Source organism: Pituophis catenifer, unplaced genomic scaffold (genome assembly GCF_029215685.1).
Source record: "Pituophis catenifer annectens isolate HBS135680 unplaced genomic scaffold, rPitCat1.0.hap2 SCAF_10, whole genome shotgun sequence".
NCBI classification, from domain to species: Eukaryota; Metazoa; Chordata; class Lepidosauria; order Squamata; family Colubridae; genus Pituophis; species Pituophis catenifer.
In genome coordinates, this window is record NW_027256890.1 from 14,069,570 (window position 1) to 14,093,403 (window position 23,834).

The 23,834-nt window shown below is 42.1% G+C and overlaps 1 protein-coding gene across 2 annotated transcripts in view; it reads right to left on the reverse strand.

Annotated features, from left to right (window-relative positions):
- MORC2 (MORC family CW-type zinc finger 2) overlaps positions 1-23,834 on the reverse strand; it is a 35,824-nt gene that overhangs the window by 2,465 nt on the left and 9,525 nt on the right. The window contains exons 5-24 of one of the 2 annotated variants that reach the window (XM_070950626.1): positions 17,332-17,422; positions 16,894-17,002; positions 16,621-16,780; positions 16,370-16,481; positions 16,059-16,184; positions 14,216-14,295; positions 13,704-13,786; positions 12,727-12,812; positions 10,789-10,929; positions 9,143-9,297; positions 8,906-9,034; positions 8,645-8,750; positions 7,268-7,397; positions 6,537-6,611; positions 5,352-5,750; positions 4,826-4,969; positions 3,831-3,885; positions 2,773-2,914; positions 1,595-1,807; positions 18-111 (exon numbers count right to left, since the gene is read on the reverse strand). In XM_070950626.1, coding sequence (XP_070806727.1) covers positions 18-111; positions 1,595-1,807; positions 2,773-2,914; positions 3,831-3,885; positions 4,826-4,969; positions 5,352-5,750; positions 6,537-6,611; positions 7,268-7,397; positions 8,645-8,750; positions 8,906-9,034; positions 9,143-9,297; positions 10,789-10,929; positions 12,727-12,812; positions 13,704-13,786; positions 14,216-14,295; positions 16,059-16,184; positions 16,370-16,481; positions 16,621-16,780; positions 16,894-17,002; positions 17,332-17,422 — 2,630 coding nt within the window. Of the gene's footprint in view, positions 1-17; positions 112-1,594; positions 1,808-2,772; positions 2,915-3,830; positions 3,886-4,825; positions 4,970-5,351; positions 5,751-6,536; positions 6,612-7,267; positions 7,398-8,644; positions 8,751-8,905; positions 9,035-9,142; positions 9,298-10,788; positions 10,930-12,726; positions 12,813-13,703; positions 13,787-14,215; positions 14,296-16,058; positions 16,185-16,369; positions 16,482-16,620; positions 16,781-16,893; positions 17,003-17,327; positions 17,423-23,834 lie in introns of those variants that run through there. The other variant, XM_070950627.1, reaches the window with a different exon arrangement.

Below are 23,834 nucleotides of genomic sequence, written 5' to 3' on the forward strand. Positions count from 1 at the left end.
CTGGACAGAGGACTCACCAAAGGGAATGCCACTAACTCTTGTGAGCTCATGGAAGTCAAATCCTTCTTGGAGATGGGGAAATTGGGGGGCAAGAAATAACGCAAGCAATTCCTACGGAAGCAAAGAGAAGACAGGCAAATTACATAGCAGAACATCATTTGCAGTTAATAACACACACACACACAAAAAGCATAGAAAATGATATTGGGTATAGAATTCAAAGATGGGCATTTAGCTCTTCTTCCTTTTCATGTTTTTAGACATATTGTGCAAAAGCCCAGCTTTATTGACAAGTCTTTCATGCTGGGAAAAGACGGAACGAGAAGGGGACAATCCAGCAAGGTAGATAAGATTCAATTAATCAGCATTCAGTGGCGAAGGATGTGCCGTTGGAAGGCCAAGTTGGGGAAAGGCTAGATATCTTTTGAGAGGGTCCATTTATGCGATTGCCGAGTTGACATCAACTTGATGGCACCTAATCAGTCAATCAATCCAAATATGTATTCAGTGTGTTTAGTGAGGGGTCCTTGATGTTCTCTGAACTTGGCCATTTCATAACCCAACTAGGTAACATCATCAGTAAGGAGTGCTGTTTGCTGTTTATATATTCTGGTGTCTTGCCTGTCAGCGTTGGCAGGAGTGGTCTTAAGAGATTCTTTGGTTGGCCTGTTTGCTGTTGGCTTCTTTGGCAGTTTCTTGATGGGGGTGTCAACCCTGAGCTACAAATATTCTCCTTTATTAATCTGACTTGCTCTTTTCCATGAGCAGAATAAATTGCAAAAGTTGAAGAAATTGGCCGATCAAAATGACCGCAACATTAAATGGTAATACACCCCCGCCAACCTCTGTTCCCAAAATGAAATCGTAAAGGCTGCTTAGTTTATTCAGAAAACGCAAAATGAGAATAGAATAGAATAACAGAGTTGGAAGGGACCTTGGAGGTCTTCTAGTCCAACCCACTGCCCAGGCAGGAAACCCCACACCATTTCAGACAAATGGTGATCCAACATCTTCTTAAAAACTTCCAGTGTTGGAGCATTCACAACTTCTGGAGGCAAGTTGTTCCACTGGTTAATTGTTCTAACTGTCAGGAAATTCCTCCTTAGTTCTAAGTTGCTTCTCTCCTTGGTTAGTTTCCACCCGTTGCTTCTTGTCCTGCCTTCAGGTGCTTTGGAGAATAGCTTGACTCCCTCTTCTTTGGGGCAGCCCCTGAGATATTGGAAGACTGCTATCATGTCTCCCCTAGTCCTTCTTTTCATTAAACTAGACACACCCAGTTCCTGCAACTGTTCTTCATATGTTTTAGCCTCCAGTCCCCTAATCCTCTTTGTTGCTCTTCTCTACACTCTTTCTAGAGTCTCCACATCTTTTTTTTACATCGTGGCGACCAAAACTGGATGCCGTATTCCAAGTGTGGCCTTATTACCAAGGCCTTATAAAGTGGTATTCACGCTTCATGTGATCTTGATTCTATCCCTCTGTTTATGCAGCCTAGAACTATGTTGGCTTAGAGATAGAGGATGACATAGATGACGGAAGACCAAATTATAACTACTGTGGCGAATGGTTTTGCAACACTGCACCGAACACTCACCGTAGGGATTGTGCTAAGAAGTCCGCGTTCTCTTGGCTGCTGCCGGGCCCAGTGGTATCTGGCTCTATTCGGCTATACTCGGAGGTAGAAGGTTCGGAAGGACCGTTCGTTTGCTGCTGCTGCTGTTCTTGCTGCTGCTGCTGCGTATCTGGGCTTTGGTGTTCTGGAGACGGGGGCCTCATCAGCCTCACATCCTCACTGCCTCTCTCCACCCTGAATGGAGCAACAGGCACATCACAAGTCTCTGCCATTTTCAAGTCTCCCCAGTTACCGTATTTTTCAGAGTATAAGACACAATTTTTCCCCTCCTAAAAGAGGGTGAAAATTTGGGTGCGTCTTATACACCGAATGTAGCCAAAAACACGAGGCACGGAGGCGGCGATGGTCTGTGGCAATCCCTGCAGCCTGGAACAGCTGATTGGGGGTATTCTGGGAGGCTGATTCACCTGCCAATCAGTTGCTGGTGCTGAATCAGGCTGCAATAATGTGCTGAAGACCTAAGCCACGCCCAGGCTCCTTGCTGTCTCCTTCCTTGTTGCTCACACACCAAATACTGTTTCAGTTTCCAAACAGCCCTCAACTCTCACATACTGACAGGATGCTAGCCAAATGAATACTGATGGATGCTGGTAGGCAGAGGCAGAATTTTTTCTTCGTTATTTTCCTCCCCAAAAAGTAAGGTGCGTCTTATACTCCGGAGCATCTTAATACTCTGAAAAATACAATAACTGCCTCGCCTTTTTTTTTCCCTGACAAAAGAGCTAAAATTATTAAAATGCGTAACACAACTTTTTAAATGTCAATATTATGTCAATTGATCATCATGAAATGCAGAACACGCAAGGAGAGTTTATTTTTCTGTATTAGCTTCCTGGGAAATAATTTAGTAATGATGTGATGCAAAAAGGGGGGAAAAGTCTTTGATCTGATCCAGAATGAGTTATCTTAAATTCAAAAATTCTCAGTCTTGGACATTGTTCTTGGGTCAAAATGAAAAGGTGGATAATTCTCACCATTTACAGAGCAGAGCTCCCTCATTCTAGTTAGCAAGAGTTAGCTCACCCAGGGCCATCTGACATGTTTCCAACAAGCTGCTTCATCGTGCAAAACTTTTAAGTGCCCCAGCCTCCCAAAGCCCCTCCCCTCCATTGCTCCAGAATCTGTAGATTAAAAATTACCATCGATCTCTTGGGGTAACATCGGTTGGGACGTAATCAAATTTCACTTTCCAACGGACCATCTGTTTGCCCACCTCGACTGCTGTAATTCGGCCCGTGTACCACTCCTTGTTCACTCGTACCTCCACGTGCTGCCCTTTGTCTGAGAGGGGCAGAAAGGGAGAGGCGGCTCAGAGACCAGCAAACAGCCCTGGCTGACAAACTGGCGGGACTCTGGCACTCTCTATGCTCTTGCATGAAATAGCAAGAGCAAATAGAAGTTCAAATCACACAATCTTTTTTTTTTTTTTAAATGGGATAGAGCCGCTATCAGTGTCAGGGCACTTCCTTTAATGCAGTGTTTCTTAACCTTGGTAGCTTGAAGTCCACCCATCTTCAAGCTTCCAAGGTTGAGAAACACTGCTTTAATGTGCTGTTTACGAGACTGAGATTCAAGGGGAAAGCTGGCTGGGCCTGCAAGGAACTAAAATTCCGCAGCATCTGAAAAGCCACAGGCTCCTCACTTAAGTCATCCTGTTAACAGAAAGAGGTGGAGAAGAGTTTTCTTGTGGTGGGTATAATCTATGCATGATTTAAGGTAAGGTAAAGGTTCCCCTCGCACATGTGTGCTAGTCGTTCCGGACTCTAAGGGGCGGTGATCATCTCCGTTTCTAAGCTGAAGAGCCAGCGCTGTCCGAAGACGTCTCCGTGGTCATGTGGCCGGCAGGACTCAACGCCAAAGGCGCACAGAACGCTGTTCCCTTCCCACCAAAGGGGGGTCCCTATTTTTTCTACTTGCATTTTTTACCTGTTTTTGAACTGTTAGGTTGGCAGAAGCTGGGACAAGTCACGGGAGCTCATCCCGTTACGCAGCGCTAGGGATTCGAACCGCTGAACTGCCGACCTTTCGATCAACAAGCTCAGCATCTTAGCCACTGAGCCAGCACGTCCACGATTTACCTCTCTTTAAAAACAATTGCAAGAGGCCAAGTATTGCTGAGCACATTGTAAGCCGCCCTGAGTCTTCGGAGAAGGGCGGCATATAAATCAAATTAAAAAAAAAAAAAAAGCCCAAGTACCTTTCTGTGCTCTTTTCATGTGTGCTAATTCCTCTTCTCCTGCACTGTCCGTCAGCTGAAAGCAGAGAGAAGCCAAATATATTCCAAAATCAGTCATCTTCATCATTGTACTTTATAGATCAAACATTCAGAATACCATCCGAAACAGAAGTTTGTGTTTCTTTTTGCACAACTGGAAATGTCATACCCTGCTCTATAGAAAGAGGTACAGACAACCCTGTGCCATAGCTACGTAAGATATGTTAGTACACAGCCTAGGCTGGAGACAGGAGTAGCCTTGATGTTGATACATGCCCAAGATCTAACACAGCTTCAATTTATTCCATTCCAACTACGATACTATATCAACTTCATTTTATGTAGCAATATGGTGGGCTGATTAGGAGAATCGCTTTGTTCCACAGCAATAAGCTATGAATGTTATTTAGGAATTGAGTGGGCTAATAAAAAAATGTTTAAGTGATGCCTACATGAGAATATAAAACCATGGGGCACTTTACCAAGGAAGGGTGAAGTATTCTCCATACAGATCTTTCTGACTAGCGCAGCGATGGTGAACCTCTGGGAGTCGTGCGAGAGGGCCTTGCTCTTGTGTGGCCCCTGGAAATCACAGAAACGTTCGCGTGTGGTTTTCAAAGGCCTGCAGGAGCACAGCCTTCTGAAACAACTTCTGGAATAGAGGGGCTGACATGCTGGCAAGGTCAAGGTAGGCATTTTCTGAATTTTTGAGATTATCTCGGCCAAAAGGTTCGCCATCACTGGGCTAATGTAATCACTATCAGAGCTCCTCTTGGTTAACGCAACGAAGTAAAATCAAGGGATTCACAGGTAGTATTCTAGATGTTGCTAGACGTTTTTGGCCAGGCCTTCAGCGACATCCCGAGGACTGGAGGCTGTGCACTCCTGCAATGGATTTCCATTGAGCTGGGAGAGTCACAGCCGTTTCTAGTCATAGGGTTCTAGTTTCTACTTCTGCCCAGACGGGCCCCACTTACTTCAACTACCACCTCAGTCGAGTCTTTCTTCTCTTCCTTCACTGTCACAAGTTTGCCTGGTTTCCTTTTCTCTCTTCTCAGTCCAACCTCCTCCTCCATTTCATCCTCCAATGCGCTAAGGCCTCTCTTCCGGGAACTGGAAGCCTGCAGAGATGAGAGAGGCTTGCATTAATGGTTCACGTTTCCTGTCTCTGCAAAGTGAGCAGGAAAAAATGCCCATCACTCTGCATTTTTTTGTTTCGAACTCCATATATACTCTTGACAGTATCTTCCTGCAGGTCTTTGACTAAGTAGCTGGGACTCGGGCAGCGTATACATTTAATACATGTAAATTTATTAAATAATATGACTGTTATTAAAATATTACAGGTAGTTCTCACTTAGGAACTGCCACAGACTGCAACTGTCTGCAGTTACAGCAGTGCTGAAATAGTAACTGAGGCAGTGGGCATTCATCCTACAAAGGAAGCAGCACTCCCACCCTCCCCTATTCCCCCCCCTCCCCCCAAGAAAAAAGGGTTTTCACCTGGGCAGCCTTGATTAAGGCGGGTTTCTTTGGTGGAAGCAGCACCTTTAAGTGTTTGGGGCTGGGGGATCTCTGGTGGCTTCTGGCATCGTGGAGAGGCTCGGGGGCCATCTTTCCAATAGAGGCAGATCTGGACAGAGGCCTTACAAAGGTGGATGGGGAGCATTTCCGAGGACCTTCCAGATGATACTGTAACCGGGAAAGGTTGGATTCTTCCTGGTGCCCCATGTTCTGCGGTCTGGGGCAGCCGATGGCTATTCGGGGTGGGGGGCCCTTCTTCTGAGAGTTGAGGGGCCTGGAAGGAGATGGAGGAACTGGAGGCCTTCGTGGAGCATTCTTGATCACATCTGGCAGCGGGGGAGATCGTGGCCGCTGGGATTTGACCCCTAGGTCCGCGTTCTGCCAGGACATTATGAAAAGACAGGTAAGCCCTCAGCTCTGAACCACTTTTTAGTGAACTGTTCAAGGTTAGGATTGAGGCGAGCGTGCGGTACTTATAAACAACTGATCCTCACACGCTCTGGCCACGTTAACATGTTCCGTGAGCATGATCCACATAGTTGGCAAACCGGTTTGTACTTACAGCAGTTGCAGATTCTTGTGGTCACAGGATGACTGTTTGCAACCTTCTCTGCTGTCTCCCCGCAGGCAAAATCGATGGGGGAGCTGGCAGAGAAGATCCCAAGACACTTCTCTAAAGTCACTCCTGCCATTTCCCCCCACCCACCCCCGAGGAGCCCCACTGAGGAGTACAAGACCTCTACTACACACTCTGTAGCAATTGCCTCCATCCACACTCTGTAGTTTCCATCTAAGGCTCCACAGGCCTCCAGAGTGCCTGTAGCCCCTACCAGCCTACCTGTGGTTCATAGCACCTGCCCACAGCATCTTTATCCCGGAGTAACTATGCACTCTGTAACACCTATTGGTGGTATCCCTCATGCTCTTTGCCTGGGAATCCCGCCTCTTCCTGCGTTAACAACCGGCAGGGTTCTGGGGTGACAATGGCAACTGGAACGGCTATCACTAAGCAACGTATTTGTGCGACCTTGTATTTTACAGCCAAATTACTTAGCGATGAAAATTCCGGTCCCAATTGCCATTGTAACCAGAGGACTAACTGAATTACTTTTGATGTAACGGAAGAGGACAATTCTGTAAATAGCAGTGGCAGGAGGGACCTACCTCTAGTATAGGTTGCGTGGTGACCTCCAGAGGCAGTTTCTTCAGGTCAGCATGAGAACGCACTGGGGTAGTTTTCTGGACAGAGCAAGTGGAATAAAATATTTATTTATTTTTTTCACCCGCCTTTATTATTTTAACTCAAGGCCACGAAAATGCAGAATACTCTTTCCTCCTCTTTTTCCACTCAACAACAACCCTGGGTGTGGATTGGGGTAAAAATGGTTGGTTCCAAGTCAGCCAGCCAACTTTCCTGCCGTCAAGTGAGACTAGAACTCGTAATCTCCTGGTTTCTAGCCTAGGGGTGAAATCCAGCAGGTTCTGACAGGTTCTGGAGAACCGGTAGCGGAAATTTTGAGTAGTTTGGAGAACCGGCAAATTCCACCTCTGGCTGGCCCCCGAGTGCGGTGGGAATGGGGATTTTGCAGTATCCTTCCCCTGCCATGCCCACCAAGCCACGCCCGCAGAACCGGTAGTAAAAAAAATTGGATTTCACCACTGCCGGGACCTCAACCACTAGACCAAAGTGGTTCTCTAAAGTACTCTCTTATATATGCCTATGTTTCTTAATTAGTGTAGAATCAAAAGATTTGTAGAATTTGTAGAAACATGGATGTCTGGATGATTTTGAGCTCCAACTGTGAACATCTGCCAATACTTTGGTAGAATTTAACCACGGACATGATGGGACACAAAGGCTGAACGATGCGATAGAGTCCAGCATGCAAATTTACCTGCAAGGCCTCCAGTTTCTCCTGCTGCTGGCGAATTTTCTCCGTCAGCTCTTTCTGCTTATCTTCCTGTGTTTTCTCCTTTCTCAAGAAGCTCAGGGGAACCTTCTGCTTCTGCTCAAGAGCTTCACACCTGTCAGAGGAAGGAAGAAGCAAAAAGAAAGCTCAGCAATGTGAAAAAAAAAAAGATACATGGGCTTAGGGCGTATATTTTGTGATCTATTACTAACACTGAGATGGAGATTTCACACCACGGGCCTGCTTTGAATTAAACAGAGCACGCTGCTTATCTGAATCCAATTCCTTTATCACGTTGGGTCTTCAAACTTCAGATACCCAAGAAACCCTTTTCAATGTGAAAAATCAGCAGAGATTCCGTTAACATCTTTCCTATATTTAGTTTTGCAGTGATGCATTTAACACAAGCTAAAATGTTGATGATTCTCAACAGAACCTGAGCTTCTGGGGAACACAGGTTGAACACCGTGCCTCTATGATTATAACCCATGGATTTCCATCCCGATCTGTGCTTGCGCATTGTTAACTGTTTTACCAAAAATCTTTCACAGATTCCTTCCTTCCGTCTCAAGAGTTCCTTGGGCAGGCAGGGAACTCTTGAGATGGAAGGAAAGAATCTCTGAAAGATTCTGGTGAAATAGTTAACAATGTGCAAGCACAGGTCGGGATGCAAATCTGACAAGCAGAGATGACTAGTGCAAACTAGCATCCTAATTATTATCCCGATGTACCACTCACACAGTTGTTATGAGGATTGCCGTACAACACACACCAAGTACTCCGAGGTATTACGTCCATCATAGGTATAATCATCATTTAACTGGATTCATGTTGTTTTGAGCATCAGTGATTAGCACTAACTAACCCTAACCAGGCAATCACCAGGAGTCAATACAAATGATTCAAAGGGCACCTGCCCTCCCCAAAAAAACCCACAAAGTATCATAGCTAACAGACAAATTGTACAGCTTGCTAGATAGAATGTTGATGGAGAGAGGAATAGCGCACTCTATGGTGTATGGCATGGTATAGCTATAAGATTGAGCGAATAATTTCTTCTCTTCTCCTATTTCTTATTTCTGGCTAGGTGGCTCAATGGCTAAGATGCTGAGCTTGTCGATCAGAAAGATTGGCAGTTCGAATCCCTAGTACAGGTCTCCTTGCGTGAGCAGGGGGTTGGACTAGATGACCTCCAAGGTCCCTTCCAAGCCTGTTACTGTTACTGACTTGCTCTTTTTTGTTCTTTCTGGGCTGTATCCTTTTTCTCGATTCTGTTTAACAGGAGAAGCAGCAGCATTCTTAAAGCGACCCACCTTGCAGAGGCAATTAATTATTTAAACGGCTTTCCGACTCTTAACCCACCTATCTTGTTCAGGATCGGGGTTCATGGCACACATCCAGGTATCTGGGTATTCTTGCTCCACAGAGCTGAGCTGGAATGGGAGCGTCCGCCATTTCAAACACACATCTATCACATGAGGACATAACATACAATCAGCATGCTGAACGTTGAGACACCTGTACCCAGGTCTCTCAACTAAGGTACAGAGAATGCAATAGTTGCCAATGGTCTTTTGCTGCCTTTGGAACCCAGAATAGAGCAAACTTCAATTTACCGCTTACCACACTGAATAGTAGTTGGGATCTCCATGGCTCTCCGCCTTTTGTAACGCAATTCGTTTGATGGCGGCTGGTTCCAGTTTGCAGATAGGTAGCCGAAATCATCCCAAAACTTGCTAATGCCTTTCTGAGCTGGATGTTTTTTAATTAAAAAAAAAAAAAAAGTCAAATGTGTCTTGTGTTCATAGGGCTTCTCCTTTCCTCCCCCAACTCCCTTCCCCTCCCTCAATGACTTCTTACCGATTTCAATATCCTTCCAATACTGAGCCAAGTGCTCTCCCATTGCTTTTAACAAGTGCCGATATTCTTTTGCATCTGCAAAATCCTGCTTGTTGTGCGTCGGTTCCAGAACGAGATAGGGGACATCCACTACCCCGACCACGCCTCCGCAGGCCCTACGGAGAAGGAACACGGGGTCAGCTTTGCGGCCATCAACCCAACAGCCCAGTGTCAAAGAGAAGGAATACGGGAAAGATGGGTCCCCATGACAACGAATGGGGAAACGTGTAGATGGACCTGAATTACAGGTAGTCCTCAACTTACGACCGCAATAGAGCCCATTGTTACTAAGTGAGAAATTTGTTAAGTGAGTTTTGCCCCCGTTTTACGACTTTTCTTGCCGCGGCTGTCGAGTGAATCACTGCTGTTGTGAAATTAGTCACACGGTTGTTAAGTGAATCTGGCTTCCCCATGGAGTTGGCTTGTCGGAAGGCCGCAAAAGACGATCACGTGACCTCAGGAGACCGCAACTGTCATAAATGTGAATCAGTTGTCAAGTGTCTGAATGTAAGTCATGTGACCGTGTGGGATGCGGCGGCAACGGTCCTAAGAGTGAAAAATGGATGGTATTCAGACAGTTCTATCCGGCCGGCTCAGAAGGCCCGAAAATCAGCTGGCCAGTGCACGCATGCGTGCTGAGGCTGAGCTAGGGCAACGCTTGCGTGCCCACAGATATGGCTGCGTGTGCCACCTGTGGCACGCGTGCCATAGGTTCGCCATCACAGCACTACTGCATAGAGACCAATTGCACAATCATCCCTGGGAGGCCTTTCCTTGCGGATACAACATGCAAACAGAGAAAAAGATTTCTCCAGAGGTTTAAGTATCCTTGAGATTTTACCTTTGCATTCTTCAGTTCCTCACTTTCAGTATAGGAACCAGCTCAAACCATTCTGAGAAGAACGAACGTCTCTATTTGTACTGAGCCTCCTTCCATAAATTCAACCAGGGATTCTGTTACAATTTAGAAGTGTAACTAGTGACGGACAAAGCCAATATTGGATTACTGAGTTCTTCGGCTAGCATCAACCCATTTGTATTTGAAATCCAAAAAGCATTGATATTCCCGACTGTTTGCTTAACTCTCTTGTACTTTCTCCTCAATCTCTCCATTCTGCGAAGGGAGGCGGAGAAAAAGAACAAACAATTTCTGTAGGGAATCTCTCCTGTGCCTGACACTCACTCCCACGTCCCCTATGTACTGACTATAATGCTGATTAGCTGGCTGAGGAACAAAGAAAGTAAATTTTTTTTCCAGCGCCATAACTTAGAACAGTTGCTGAACAAGGCGATTGGTAAGCAAGGAGTAGCTGTACCCTACTTGGAAATAAATTTCCCATGAAGAAATTTAGAAGCCAGCAACTGAACAGAAATTGGATTTTAAAAAAATGAAATTTGCACATTTTTTTAGCACTCGATACAAATATCTGCCTGGCATTTTAAAGAAAGAAACTTCTGAGTTTCTTTCTTTAAAAATATAAAGTCCGGCTCTCTCTCTCTCACAGAAATAAAAAGAGTTCTTTTACAGCAAGAAGAATCTGTCCCACTTCTTCTAAAAAGAGGTCTTCAATTATAAAGGTATGGTTGACGACTCCGCGGGAACTCACATGCCACCTTCCAGCTGCGGGCCCACCTTCTCATACATCTTAATCAACCGACTGCAATTGTAGACAAACATCCCGTCCAGATGGCGTTGTTCTATGTTCACCCCGAAAATGAAGTTCAGTTCCTTTGGCTCTTTAAGTGCTCTGAAAAGCAGGAAATCGAGTCAAAGAAAAATCTGTGGATATTAGGAACATACTACCATATGTGGTGGTCCTGTCCTGAGGCTCGAAAATATTGGCTAAAAATTAAAAGATTGGCAACAGGAAATGACTAATGAACAATTAGACTTAGAACTGGAACTCTTCCAATTGGGGATCTTCAAAAAAAAAACCATGTGAAGGGCACAAAATATCTAGTACTACACATATTAACTGCTGCCAGGATTGCCTACGCTCAATGTTGGAAAGAGCCACGTACACCCGCAGAGAAACTGGTCATACAAAAGGTCATGAATTGCACAGAAATGGACAAATTAACGCTGAGTTTAAAAGATAAAGAGACATCGATATTTTACAATGTGTGGGAACAGTGGTTTAACTGGATAGAACGGAGATAGATTGAAGATAGTTGTTAAGTACAAGTAATAGATGAAATAAGAATGTAAATCTGCACAATTTAATTTTTGTAAATAATGCACGAATTATTGTCACATGAAAAACACCACAATTAGCTGTTGTTGAGTGAAATAATTTTTTATGTTTTTAATGTAATAAAAGTTTAATAAAGTGTTTATTAAAAAAAGAAAATCTGTGGATATTTATCTGGGGAACGATGATTAGAGCACTAAAAGAAGACTCAGAAGATTCAAATTCTTGCTCTTTTATATGAAGCGAAGTTCAGCCAGTCTGAAACTACCCTGTAGAGTAAAAGCAGGGATAAAAGCAGGCATTGAGCCAAGGGCTCCTATTGGTGCGACTATTGGTAATAATCAATAGTTGTTGTTATTGTTATTATATTCTGGTCAGCAGCATTGAGCGGCAACGGATCACTTCCTATGAGGAACAGCTGCCCCCGTCTGATTCTTAGGTGTAGAGAGCAGAGTGCGTCCTGTGATCTTATTCAGTAGCATATCAATAAATATTTCAATTCTATACCTTGCAGCATTTCTCAAAAACACTGTATTAATTCATTTAATACAAAATGTCCAAAACATCTGTAAACCCACAAAAATAAACTTACTTTTCCTAACTTAGCCAAATTTAGGGGTTCATAGAATGTAGTATTTGGACACGGGGAGATCATCTAACCCAACCCTTCTGCCTTTTCAAGAATCCACTTCTACCTCACCTCCAACAAGATGGCCATCCAGCCTCAATTTAAATGCCTCCAGTGACCTTCAGTCTCACGAAGCATTCTATTCCATTGCTGAATGGCTTTTCCCGATAGGAAAATTTCCCAGGGCCCAATCAAAATTTACCTTTTAAGGGCATAAATATAATTGAAGCCCCTTGCTTCTTTGCCATGTGTTCTGCAAACATTCTAACAATTCACCCTTTTAAAGATTTGACAGCTATTTCAAATCTTCCTCTTTTCCAGGTCCAACAGGTGGAGCCCAACATTTCTGCTACAAGGCAAGGAAGTTGCTGAGTTTTGCCACATTTTCCAACCTTTCTTAACACAGTTGTTAAGTGAATCACTGCAGCTGTTAAGTTAGCAACATGGTTGCTAAGCAAATTTGGCTTCCCCATTGACTTTGCTTGTCGGAAGGTCACAAAAGATGATCACAGGTCCCCCGCAAACGTCATAAATGCAGGCAAATGACCAAGCATCCAGATTTTGATCGCGTGACTGTGGGGATGCTGCAATAGTCTAAGTGTGAAAAATGGACATAAGTCACTTTTTTCAGTGCACTTTTCACTATTTTCACTTCTTTAACAGACCACTTATTTGAAAAGAGAAAAAAGCAAGGAACGTGAAGGAACGGTATCTTTTCCACTCACCGCTGTTTTGCCTCCCTGATCCTCTTTTTAACATCTGCCTCTCTCCGTATGGTTATTGCTACGTCTTGAGCCTGGCGCAGCATAGCCTACAGGTGTAAAAAAACATCTCAACTTAAAACAGCGAAGTAATGTAATTTGTCTGCTTAACACTTGTATTTTTATAATAACAGCTTGCTTGCTCAAGGCCTGAAGCTCCCATAAGCACAGAGGGGGGCCGAGTACCGTTGCCTGTTTATAGCGCACAGCTGCAATTCAGGAAATCTATTCACAAGTATTTGTTCTATTGATTTCAGAAAACATCACACATCTGGAACCCACAAACGTTAAGCACGCACAATTTTGTGGAGATAAAATGATCGTAAAAGAAGCAGAGGCTTCTGCTGAAGTTTCAGAGGGTTCAGCTCTCTCTTCCTACCTCGGACACGGAACATTTTTCCAGATAGTAAAACACAATTATAGAACGATTATATGTGTGAGCCAGTGGTGGGTTTAATTTTTTTTTACTACCGGTTCTGTGGGTGTGGCTCGGTGGGCGTGGCATGGCATGGCTTGGTGGGCATGGCAGGGGAAGGATAATGCAAAATCTCCACTCCCACCCCAATCCAGGGGAAAGATACTGCAAAATCCCCATTTCCTCCCGATCAGCTGGGACTCGGGAGGCAGAGAATAGATGGGGGGCAGGGCCAGTCAGAATTTTTATTACCGGTTCTCCGAACTATTCAAAATTTCTGCTACCGGTTCTCCAGAACTGGTCAGAACCTGCTGAAACCCACCTCTGGTGTGAGCATATGTACACGTATATTATTATGATGATTCATCATCAGAATAGATATTCCAGCAATTTTGATCATGAACCTTTGTCCTCCCCATCTACCAAGCACAGCCAGAAGCTCTTCAGTTCAGCTCCAGGAGATTTCTCTGAATCTCTTCTTGGGATACCGAAATTTCACATTAGCAGTCAAATGCAGTGTATTTACCCTGGACTCCCTAGAAAGGTCTCCTCCCAGCCGCAGCTCTAAAGCCCGGGCTTTGCTTTCTGCTTCTCTGGCCTTCTCTTCCGCTGTAAAAGAGAAATTAATCTTCAGAGAAAATGTATACAGGTAGTCTTTCTATGTACAACCAGTTGCTTCAAAACTACGACGGACTGAATTTACAGCCATTTGCAGCGTTCCATGGTCACCGGGTGATTTCCAGGAGCATAAGAATCTTGCTGCCTTTGCCGTTTCCTTTTTGGACGTAGCTTCTCCAGCGAACAGGGCTCCCAGAATGTGTAGGAAACTTCCAAAAGTTGCACCAGGGCAGCTTTCTAAAGGTCAACACCATTTTCAGAAGGCTTGGGGAGCCACATGTAGGAACACGGTGCAGTTTGGATACAGAATGCGTGCAAAACGTGGGTGCTTGGTTTAATGCAATGATCTGATTTGGCTTGTGCTTGTTCAAGCCGTCCCTGCTTCAATGGGTTGCCGTTCCTTTCTTTTCGGGGACTCACCAATCCGAGCCATGTGCTCTGCTTTCTTCACCTCTTGCTCCGCTCGAGTCTTGAAGCGCTTGGATGTATACTTGTACATCCTGTAAGGAGTTGCAAGAAAAAGAGAGGGAATGTATTAATACGGCCATAATCCTCAAAAGAACGGTGTACTCCATAAGGCTTGTATTTCTTTTGAATATATAGCAATATAAAGCAGACTTTCAATTTCTTAAAATGTATGGCTCAGCTAAACCACACGGTATTTGCTGATCTCAAAATGCTTGGGGAAAAAAAAAAATTCTGGAAAAAGCCACAGAAAACCATTTCCATATCGCTGTTAAGAAAACTACAAGAAGTTCCAAAGTTAACTGGAATGAGCTCTTACTTGAGCAAAACAAATCTTAAAAGAACCCAAAGATGATGATTCTAGCTGTCCTGTGGTCATACAATCGAGTTCCCTCCGCCTGATTGCACAGATGTGGATTTTGAGCCTGAAATCAAGTAATTTAACACCTACCTGATATTTGACTATCCACAGCAAACAGAAATTTCATTAAGATATTAAAAATACAAAGTAATCTATGAATTACGACAGTAATAGGGACCGGAATCTCTGTCACTAAGTGATGTAGTCGTAAAGCATGACATTACGTGATTGCATCAGTGATGGCAATCCCAGCACTGCCATTCTCAACCGAATTCCACTGGTCATTAGCCAAATATCCCCCTCCCCGCTCAAGCCAAGCCATTCCGGACTGGGTCATTCCCAGACCCGAACCTCACCTCTTCCAGAACTACCTCTCCTTCTACTCCTCCTAACCACCTGTTCTCCCCCATCTCTGCCTCTTTGGTTACCCTGCACCCTGCCTTGCAACCCCACTGTTAAGTGCCACAGACGCCAAGCAGAAAATCTCGTGACTGCAACAAGGTTATGTCACTTCTCATTCAGTTAAATAAATCACCATGGTTGTTAAAGTTAAGACATCATGTGATTACAACTTGCTTCTTTTACTTCCACATTCTCCCTTAATTCTGCTTGTCGGAAGCTGGTTGGGAAGCGTGCAAAGGATGGTGGTGCATCCTGAAATCCTCTAACTGCCCCACTCCTGGCTAGTAAAACAGAATATGCTGTCATGACCAGGAGTGCAAGCAATTCTTACTTTGTAATGTTAATCCTGAAGTAACATATAACATGACCAGGTTTTGTGTTGTGGTGTATAAAATTAGACAATGAATAGTTAAGAGCAATTGAACTTGTTTGAGTAGGGAATGGCTTTGACTCAGCAAAGTCAATTTTTTCATGTCTGCTACTGTACTATATTTTTCTCAGATCTGTCAGGGGCTCCATAATTCCGGACTTTAGATATTAATTAAGAAGAATGAAGCCTTTAAGCATATTTTTGGATCTTCAGGATATTTAAAAACTTTCCTCCCTTTTCTTTTCTTTCTTTCTGCTGGTTAATGACTGCAGTAGTTATCTGTTTGTTTATTTGCAAGTCTTTCACAAGCATTCCCGGTCTCTTTAATTTGAGGACAAAACTTGTGCAAATACCACACAAGGGCAGGAGTAGGGATATACTGGATACAAAATTTAGTGCAGGCTCGCACGACTTGTAAGGTCACACTGATAAACCAAAAATAACCATAATATCTTGCATGCTGATGAAAGAATTAGATGATTAATACAAGCTAAATTTGAAGTATGTTGTGATGAGAGAAGCCGAGATATGGTCTGAAAGATTGGCAAAACCAAAAGGGGATTTCAACAGGACGGTCGTCCAAAATATGATAATAGCAACTTGAGTTTGTTTTGATATCTGAAGAGAAATCGCTGGCTGTAAAAGAACTTGGCTATGCATCATACCTAGGTTTGAATAAGCAGCAGGAGAGGCGTTTAGTTTGTACTTTGTGGCCATGGATGAAGATCCGCATTCTGGGATCAATGTAGAGCACAGCAGCATAGGCCCGGAAAGAACGGCGTTCTGGCTTCCTGAAACGGAACACAGGCGTACACATCAGAGAGAGAGCAGAGCGCACATCATCCTAAAAACGTTCTCTTATTGTACTAAATTCATCGTCTGCCAACTGAGTGATTAGCAGCATGCAAATTATATCATCCTTGATTAAAGACAAAAATAAAACCGGAGCTTAGATTGCTGATTCTATCAAACCTACGTTCCCTCAGGTGGAGTTTCAGCCATCTGGATATCTCGGGGATCAGAGGTCACATCTAGCTCAGGTTCACCATTATCCATCAATTTGAGGTTGAAGACGATCACCAAAGTCCCTGTAAGAGACACAGTTAATCCTCTCGCGTGCACATTCTTCCTTCGAATAGATAATAGCCACACGGACAAATACGCTACGTTGAAAACTCTCTTGATTTCAAAGAATACTATCCCTTAAAAGTCTGCTGAATACACTACCTTTCTCTCCAAAAATCTTGTCAAACTGTTGCATCACTTCCTGCTCCGATTTGAAAGGAGAATACTTGTAAATCAATTCAGTCTCGATGGAAAACTTTTCCATGTTGTCTGTCAAAGGCTCTCTGGTGCGGGCATTCCAGGTAGGCAGCGGAACAATCACCTGCAAATTATTTTTTTTAAAAAAACAAAAAATTGCTTTAGGATAATTCTATTTCGATGGCCCTGCAAAAACTGGCGTGTTCTCTATTTTATCAAGGCAAAATACTTGCAAACCTCATCAATGCCTTCCTCTTCGTGAAACGTGCGAGACAAGAAGAGACACGTCATGGTGTTTTCCTTCTTCGTAAAGAGGATGAAATCCTTGCCGATCCGCATGGAACCTCTGCAGAAAGAGTTCAGCTTATGGAATATCAAAATCAATCCTGCCAGGACATACTGAAAATGACACGGCAGGGAACAAATCACAGTTTCAGTTTAACTAACTGAAAATCCTGTTAGCTCTGGAGATGGCTAAGCAAAAATTCAGAAAAGTGCAGCTTCTGAGAAGAATGAAATCTGAGTATAAAGACACCAGGTCTTTCAATTTAACTGAAGATCTTTGGACGCAGATACTCTTTTTCCATTGGGCTTACTTTCAAGTAAGTAAATTTTTCTTTTAGCATTTTAATGAAACACAAAAAGTACTTGGGAGACGGGACTCCATATACCTACGATTTTAAGCCATTTCCGTATTGTCCAATCTGTGTGGATTCTGGTGACCGTTTAGCAGATTTGCCAAATTGAATTACACTTGCAGCATCATCTGAAAGTAATACAACAAATATATACATATATTACTAGCTCCCTCAAGATACTGAAGCTTCAGATAAAGGTTTCTTCGAGGTATGTTTCAATTTTCACAATCTCTATTCAGAAGGTAGGACGGTATGTTAAAAGGTAGAACAGATTCACAAAGCCACTTGGGAGGTTTCTCTTCTTCTGATGACGGTAAGCTTCAAACTGATCTTCAATAATAACAAAGGTATCATTGTATTGTACGGTAGTGTGGATGTAGTTGCAAAGAAATATTGTTTTCTGTACTGGGAAAGCCACCAAATCATTTTCTAGATTATAGCATTTTCATACCATCTCTTTTCATCCATTTATTCTGTGTGTTCCAAATAACTTCATTCATGTTAGTTCTATAAATAAATTAGATGTTACGGTTCAGCAGCATATGGTTTGGTCACAAAAAAATGGAAGCGTTTGCTTAAAGCTTCTGTTGCCCTTTACTTGATTTCTTAATCTTGTGATGATGTAATTTTTAAAAATGCAAAGCTGCATGGATGCCTGACAGGTGAACAAACCGTCGATACAATTCAAACCCATTTCCTTTCTCTGGCTGTGGACAGCCATATAACAGGTACATAATGAAAGAGATCGTGGATTTTGAAAATATTAAACTATCTTCAAAGTTGTATTAAGTGTTATGTTATTGTTTCTTCATAGAACCTAACCACCAGAGGTCATAATTTTAACAACAAAGATGATTTATTCCTTCCTTTCTATACAAATAGAATGGGCTTCATTAGACTAAAACATTTTTTTGTTAAATAAGCCAGAGTAAAAGACATACTGTAATTTCTGTATGAATCAGAACTCCAAGCTAACTATCCAATAACCGGTAATTAAACTGGAGGTATTAAATAGCTATCAAAATTGGCAGCCACTGATAGCTTAACACTCCACGAATTTCTCTCATCCCATTTTAAAACCAACTGGCACAATATCTGAAACAGTCTTCTCCAGACAGTCCTCATTTACTGACTGCTTGTTTAACAACCCTTCATAGTTATGAAGAAACTGAAAATAGACTGTTATAGAATAGAAACTGTTATGACCAACAGTCCTCTAAGTTGTGGCTATCACAGCATTCCCAGTTATGCGATTGCGTATGTCATAGTCATGGGGTCCTGCAGCCCCATTGTTGCCATTTGTAATGTTTTGTCAGTTTTCGACCAAGTCACTGGGAAAGCCAGCAGGAAATTGCAAGCTGCAGTCACGCACTTTTAGTGATTGTGATGAATTATTTAACAACCACAGCTGAAAATTACATCACAAGTTGATCACATGATATTTCTCTTTATGACTATGTAGCTTAGTGACAGAGTTGCTGGTCCCAATTATGGTTGGTAAGTGAAGACTACCTTATAGCGCCTTAAAGTTCTGATACAAAGAAATGATAGTATCAAAGAACATGTTTCAAGGAAATAAGCTTGAGCCAATAGCAATACTGAAATGCTTATCAATCCAAAATGCTACAAGCCAGGCAGGAAAAAAACAACAACCAGATCTAGTAAAAGTTTGCCATGTCCAAGGTATAGGACCGTCCACTATAATCGTGTGTACAGCTTTTACAAGATATTATGTCCATTGTAACTATATTTTCCACTCTTGGGCACTTGTTAATGAAACTATGTACAAAAATAAATAAATAAAAATAACGTGGATTTGTCAGATCCAAGATGATGAGATATGTGGATCGGGCAAACATAGTAGGCAAATTCAAGGCACTCAGGTGAACAAATCAGCACCCAGGGCAGGCAACGGTTAAAAACCCTTAATGAAAGAAGCCAGCAAGAAAGATTACCTTCAATAATACAAAAGGGACTTTTGACAGTTTGAAAGATATGTTGAACACAATTTGGTGAAAATTTTTCCTTTCGCCAAATTGTAGACTGACATGTCTTTCATCATTGGCAAGGGGTACACATTCTCCATACAAATCGCATTCAGGCCGCGGTAATTAATGCACAATCTTATTATTATTATTTTAACAAATTTTATTAAGTTTTTCTTTTACATACATATTTTATGAACAGAGTATTGACCGGGTCACATCTTATACAACTTATAACATAGTTATATATTGATTTTTATAATCTATTCCAATCTCCTTTTTTGTTTTTTCAAATACAATTTACATATTTCAATTTCTGCCATGATATTTTTTCCCTACTTTTTTATCTTATCTTAATCTCTTTGTAATACGTAATATATAAACAATATCGCCATCCTAATTTCTTAGCATTACTTCAATTAATTATCTTATTTCTCCATTTATAAAGTATATTTCTCAAAATCCCCATCACATTTTTTGGCTATAAACAATGTACTTTACCTTATTCTATTTTTACATTGAAACCCTTTAACTTAATTGACCTTCCACATCTTAATCTCTTCTAAGTACATAATAAACAATATCACTATCCGCCCTTAATTCCTGATTTCTTATCGCATCAATTATTTTATTTCATCATTTACAACGTATTATTTCAAAATCCCCATCACAGGTTTTTACATTTCAATTTTATCTCTTGATTTGTTATTTTCATAATTGAACCAAATTACTTCATATTTCATCTGATCATTTTACAATACACAATATACATCATCATATTTACTTTTTACATTCACAATTACTAATGTTTATACAGTTCCCTTAGATCTACTAATATATCTTATTTCCCTTCATTCTTTCCACTATTCTTCCCCTTTTAACCATTTTCTCTTGGTCTCTCCAGAATTCCACTTCTTAATAATTTTCTCCCTTCATCCCATTCTCGTCTTCTTCTTTTTATATTTATTATATCTTTTCCCTTAACACTGTCAAATTAGTTACTAAGTCTGCATTACTATTAATCTTCTCACTGTTCCTATCACCCATCTCCTCCCACTTATGACTGTAACCTTGTTGCCGGTATCCTTAAGATTTATATTGACTGTTTCCCTATGACTATCATTAAGTGTTGTATCTTATGGTTCTTGACAAATGTATCTTTTCTTGTATGTACACCGAGAGTGTATTCACCAAGACAAATTCCTTGTGTGTCCAATCACGCAAGGAATCCTTTCTCTAACTTTTGAGTCTATTACTCGCATCATTCGCCTCAAGTTTTTACCTAATCTTTTCCCATTTCCTTCTCTTCCCCTTTGATTGATTCTTTTTGGAAAATATTCCCCCCTATCCATTCTTTTTTTGCCACTGTAAATCACAGTGTAATCATCTAACTTTTTACCTTCAATTCCTTTACTTTCAATATTGTTTTTTTGTTTCTCATTTATATTCTCTTTTTCCTGTTTCGTGTATTCTAACAAGGTTTCTAACTTTTTATTGCCCTTTATTGATTCACGCACGTTTTTAAGCATCTCAATTAATTCCTCACACATCCAAGACTCCATATTGTCAATTTAAAAAATTATTGATATTTTAACTTATATTTAATTAAGATTTAAGTCCATATAGTCTGTTTTTAATTTCCAGATGATATCCAGTACAAATGTTTGTCCAATCCACTCCAATTTAAAGTTTTATTTTTTTCCACCTCCTTTAGAAGTCGAGACCGAGCTGTTTAAGTAGAAACAAATACTCCTTTAAATTTCTCAAACTCTTGTAATGATCAAGGTCACTGTTGTTATTTCTTTCAATTTAGCCGGTCATTGTAGTGCTTTCTTTCCACCAGACGTCTCTCTCCAACTCACAATTCTCAGAACAACAAAGTATCCAGCTTGCAAAAGTATTTTAAATCCACATAGAAAATACTTTCTCTCAAATTTCTTTTCCTTTTTGTTTTTAATTTCTCTAAATTCAGTTTTAAATCCAGTTGTAAAATTTCCTTTCTTGGGCTTTAATATTTTAACCTCTTTGTTCTTCCTTCAAATTTCAAAACTGTCAAAATTATTTCAAATCCTCATTAAAAAATACTTCCCCTCGGGTTTCTTTTTCTTGTATTAGTTTTAATTTCTCCAATTCAATTTTAAATCCAAATATAAAATTTTCTTTTCTGGGCTTTAATACTTTAACTTCCTCTTTGTTCTTCTCCCTCCATTAAAATTCCCAAGTGCCAATTAGCCACTTGTTTCCTCGCCAGGACACCTTTTAAGGTATCTTTTTATAATGTCCTTGTTTACCTGTGAGTTGGCCAATTGCTCACCCAGTACCAGTACTCCGTTCAAACACCGCTCCTGCACGAAGTCTTATTGCGGTTGCCCCAGCTTCGAAGCGGTGATTTTTAATGGCCGCCACCCCTGCCACCGGTTTGAAGAGCTGCCTCCGACCTTTCGAGAAACTTGCCTGTTCCTCTTGATCATCTGAGGCACCTCTCCTTCTTCAGCGTCCCTACAGGACTGTTCCGGTCCGAAGACCCCCTGACAGCGGTTTGTCTGGTTGGATTTTCGTGAAGCTCATCGGAGCTTGCTATTTTCCAGCCAGTCTCGCCGTGATGCTTCCGGTTCCTCGTTAATGCACGATCTTAGAGAGTCTGCCCTTTTTTCCTGAAACACCACCAGGTCAGCCATGCATGATTTTGCTGGCCGGATGAACCCCTTGGCCACGTTCTTGTCAATAAAAACTCTGAGCTCTTCCAATTCCCTTGGTGTCATCAAGTAAAGTCTAGGATTCAGTAGTTTGGCCCTGAGTAGGATCTCGATCGCAGTCTGTGGTGGTGGTGGGACTCCAGTATTTGCTAGGTATGGCGCTAATTGCTTCTTTCCGCTCTTGGGTTGAGGCAGTGTTTCCCCCTTTCACTTTCTTAATAAGTGGTGTGTGGTTACTTAGTTTTACTTTCTTTGGGGCTTCCCGTTCTGGGTTTTGCCAGAGGATTTTTAACACTTTTCTCTTGCAGTCTATAGACAAGTTCCATTTTTCCAGCCAAGCCAAACCAAGCCCCATGGGATGGTCCATTCCTGGGGCTACAACGAATCTAATAGTCTCTTTGTGAGGTCCCATTTTTACTTATTATTACTACTGGTTCAGTCAAAAAGGTCCCCTGCTAGCGAACCATCTAACTGCAAGGCCATTAGAGTTTTTAACTCTTGAAGTTGTGGTCCAAGCCTCTCCTCTACATTTAGGCTAACTATGGTTGGCAACGGGTGCATCTGGAGTCCAGTAAAACCATCATCATGCCCTGCATCCCGAGGAAGCCACCATTAGTTCTATGCTGATTGTCACTGGGATTAGGGGCCACTTATCATAGGGTTGTCTTCTCTCCGTTGTCACTGTCTTGATCCAACTTGGGGCCTTTGATCGGAGTTCCCTCACCATCGCTGGACGATGGGGTGAACTCTACGATCTCAATCTCTCTTAATGATTCCTCTTGGGGTTTAAAGGTTGCTTAAGTCTTCTTGGGAGCTTTGTAGGGGTTTGTGTTTGGCCCCGGGAAGGACAATTGGCGCGCTTGGTGGCCATTTTTTGCCACATCGGAAACATCATATGTTGCGACGCCTAGGACTGGCCCTCCCCTTTCCCATCTGGGGTGAATCCTTCCTCTATGGGGTGTAAGGGTTTCATTGCTCCCAGCCAGTGCATTCGTGAAATGTCGCCAAGTCAGTCTCCACCTCGCCAGCCAACTTGGTGGAGGGTTCTAGGTGCTCCTCATGACAGACAGATCTTGTGGTTTCAGAAGTACTTGATCAGCATTACCTGGACCAGTCGACTAGCTTGGGGTCCTTGGTGATCTCTGAGCTAGCTTGTTTTCTTGCCAACATTTCATTACTCAACTAGGTAACATCAACAGTGCTAGTAAGAAGTGCAGTGGTGGCTTGCTCTGTCAGTGCTGGTTGGGGCGGTCTTAGAGATTCTTTGGTGTTGTTTACTTGATTGTTAGTCTGATGTTAACCTTCGAGTTAATCTATGCTGATCTGGGTGCTGATTGCTGGTGGAGAGGTGTTTGGGTCTTCTTTTTTGCCTCGGTGATAGTCCCTTTAGGATAGTCTATAGATGTTGTTCGTATCTATGTATCTATTGATGGCTAATTTGTCAAGAGCTCCAGCCTTCTAGAAATTCTCCAGTGTTTTTGGATTTGGCCTGGTCTTGGATTGTCACATTTTTCCCAATTGAAACTATGGTTATATCTATTTATATGTTGTGAAATTAAAAGATTTACATCATGGCTTCTGATTGGTAGTTGGTGTTCATGGATGCATTCTGCCAGCCTCCTACCTGTTTGTCCTACATACTAATTGTTGCAGTTCTTAGATTGTATGTTGTAGATAACTCCTGTTTTTTCTTCTGGGGTTGCTGGGTCTTTTGGTTTGCTTAGGATGTTTTGAAGGGCAGTTGGCTTGTGTGCTACACCAATTCCATGTAGTTGTAATAGTCTCATGGGGGTTTCTAAGATATTCTTGATGTATGGCAGTGTAATTCTTTTTAGGGTTTGTGTTGGTTGTGCTGTATT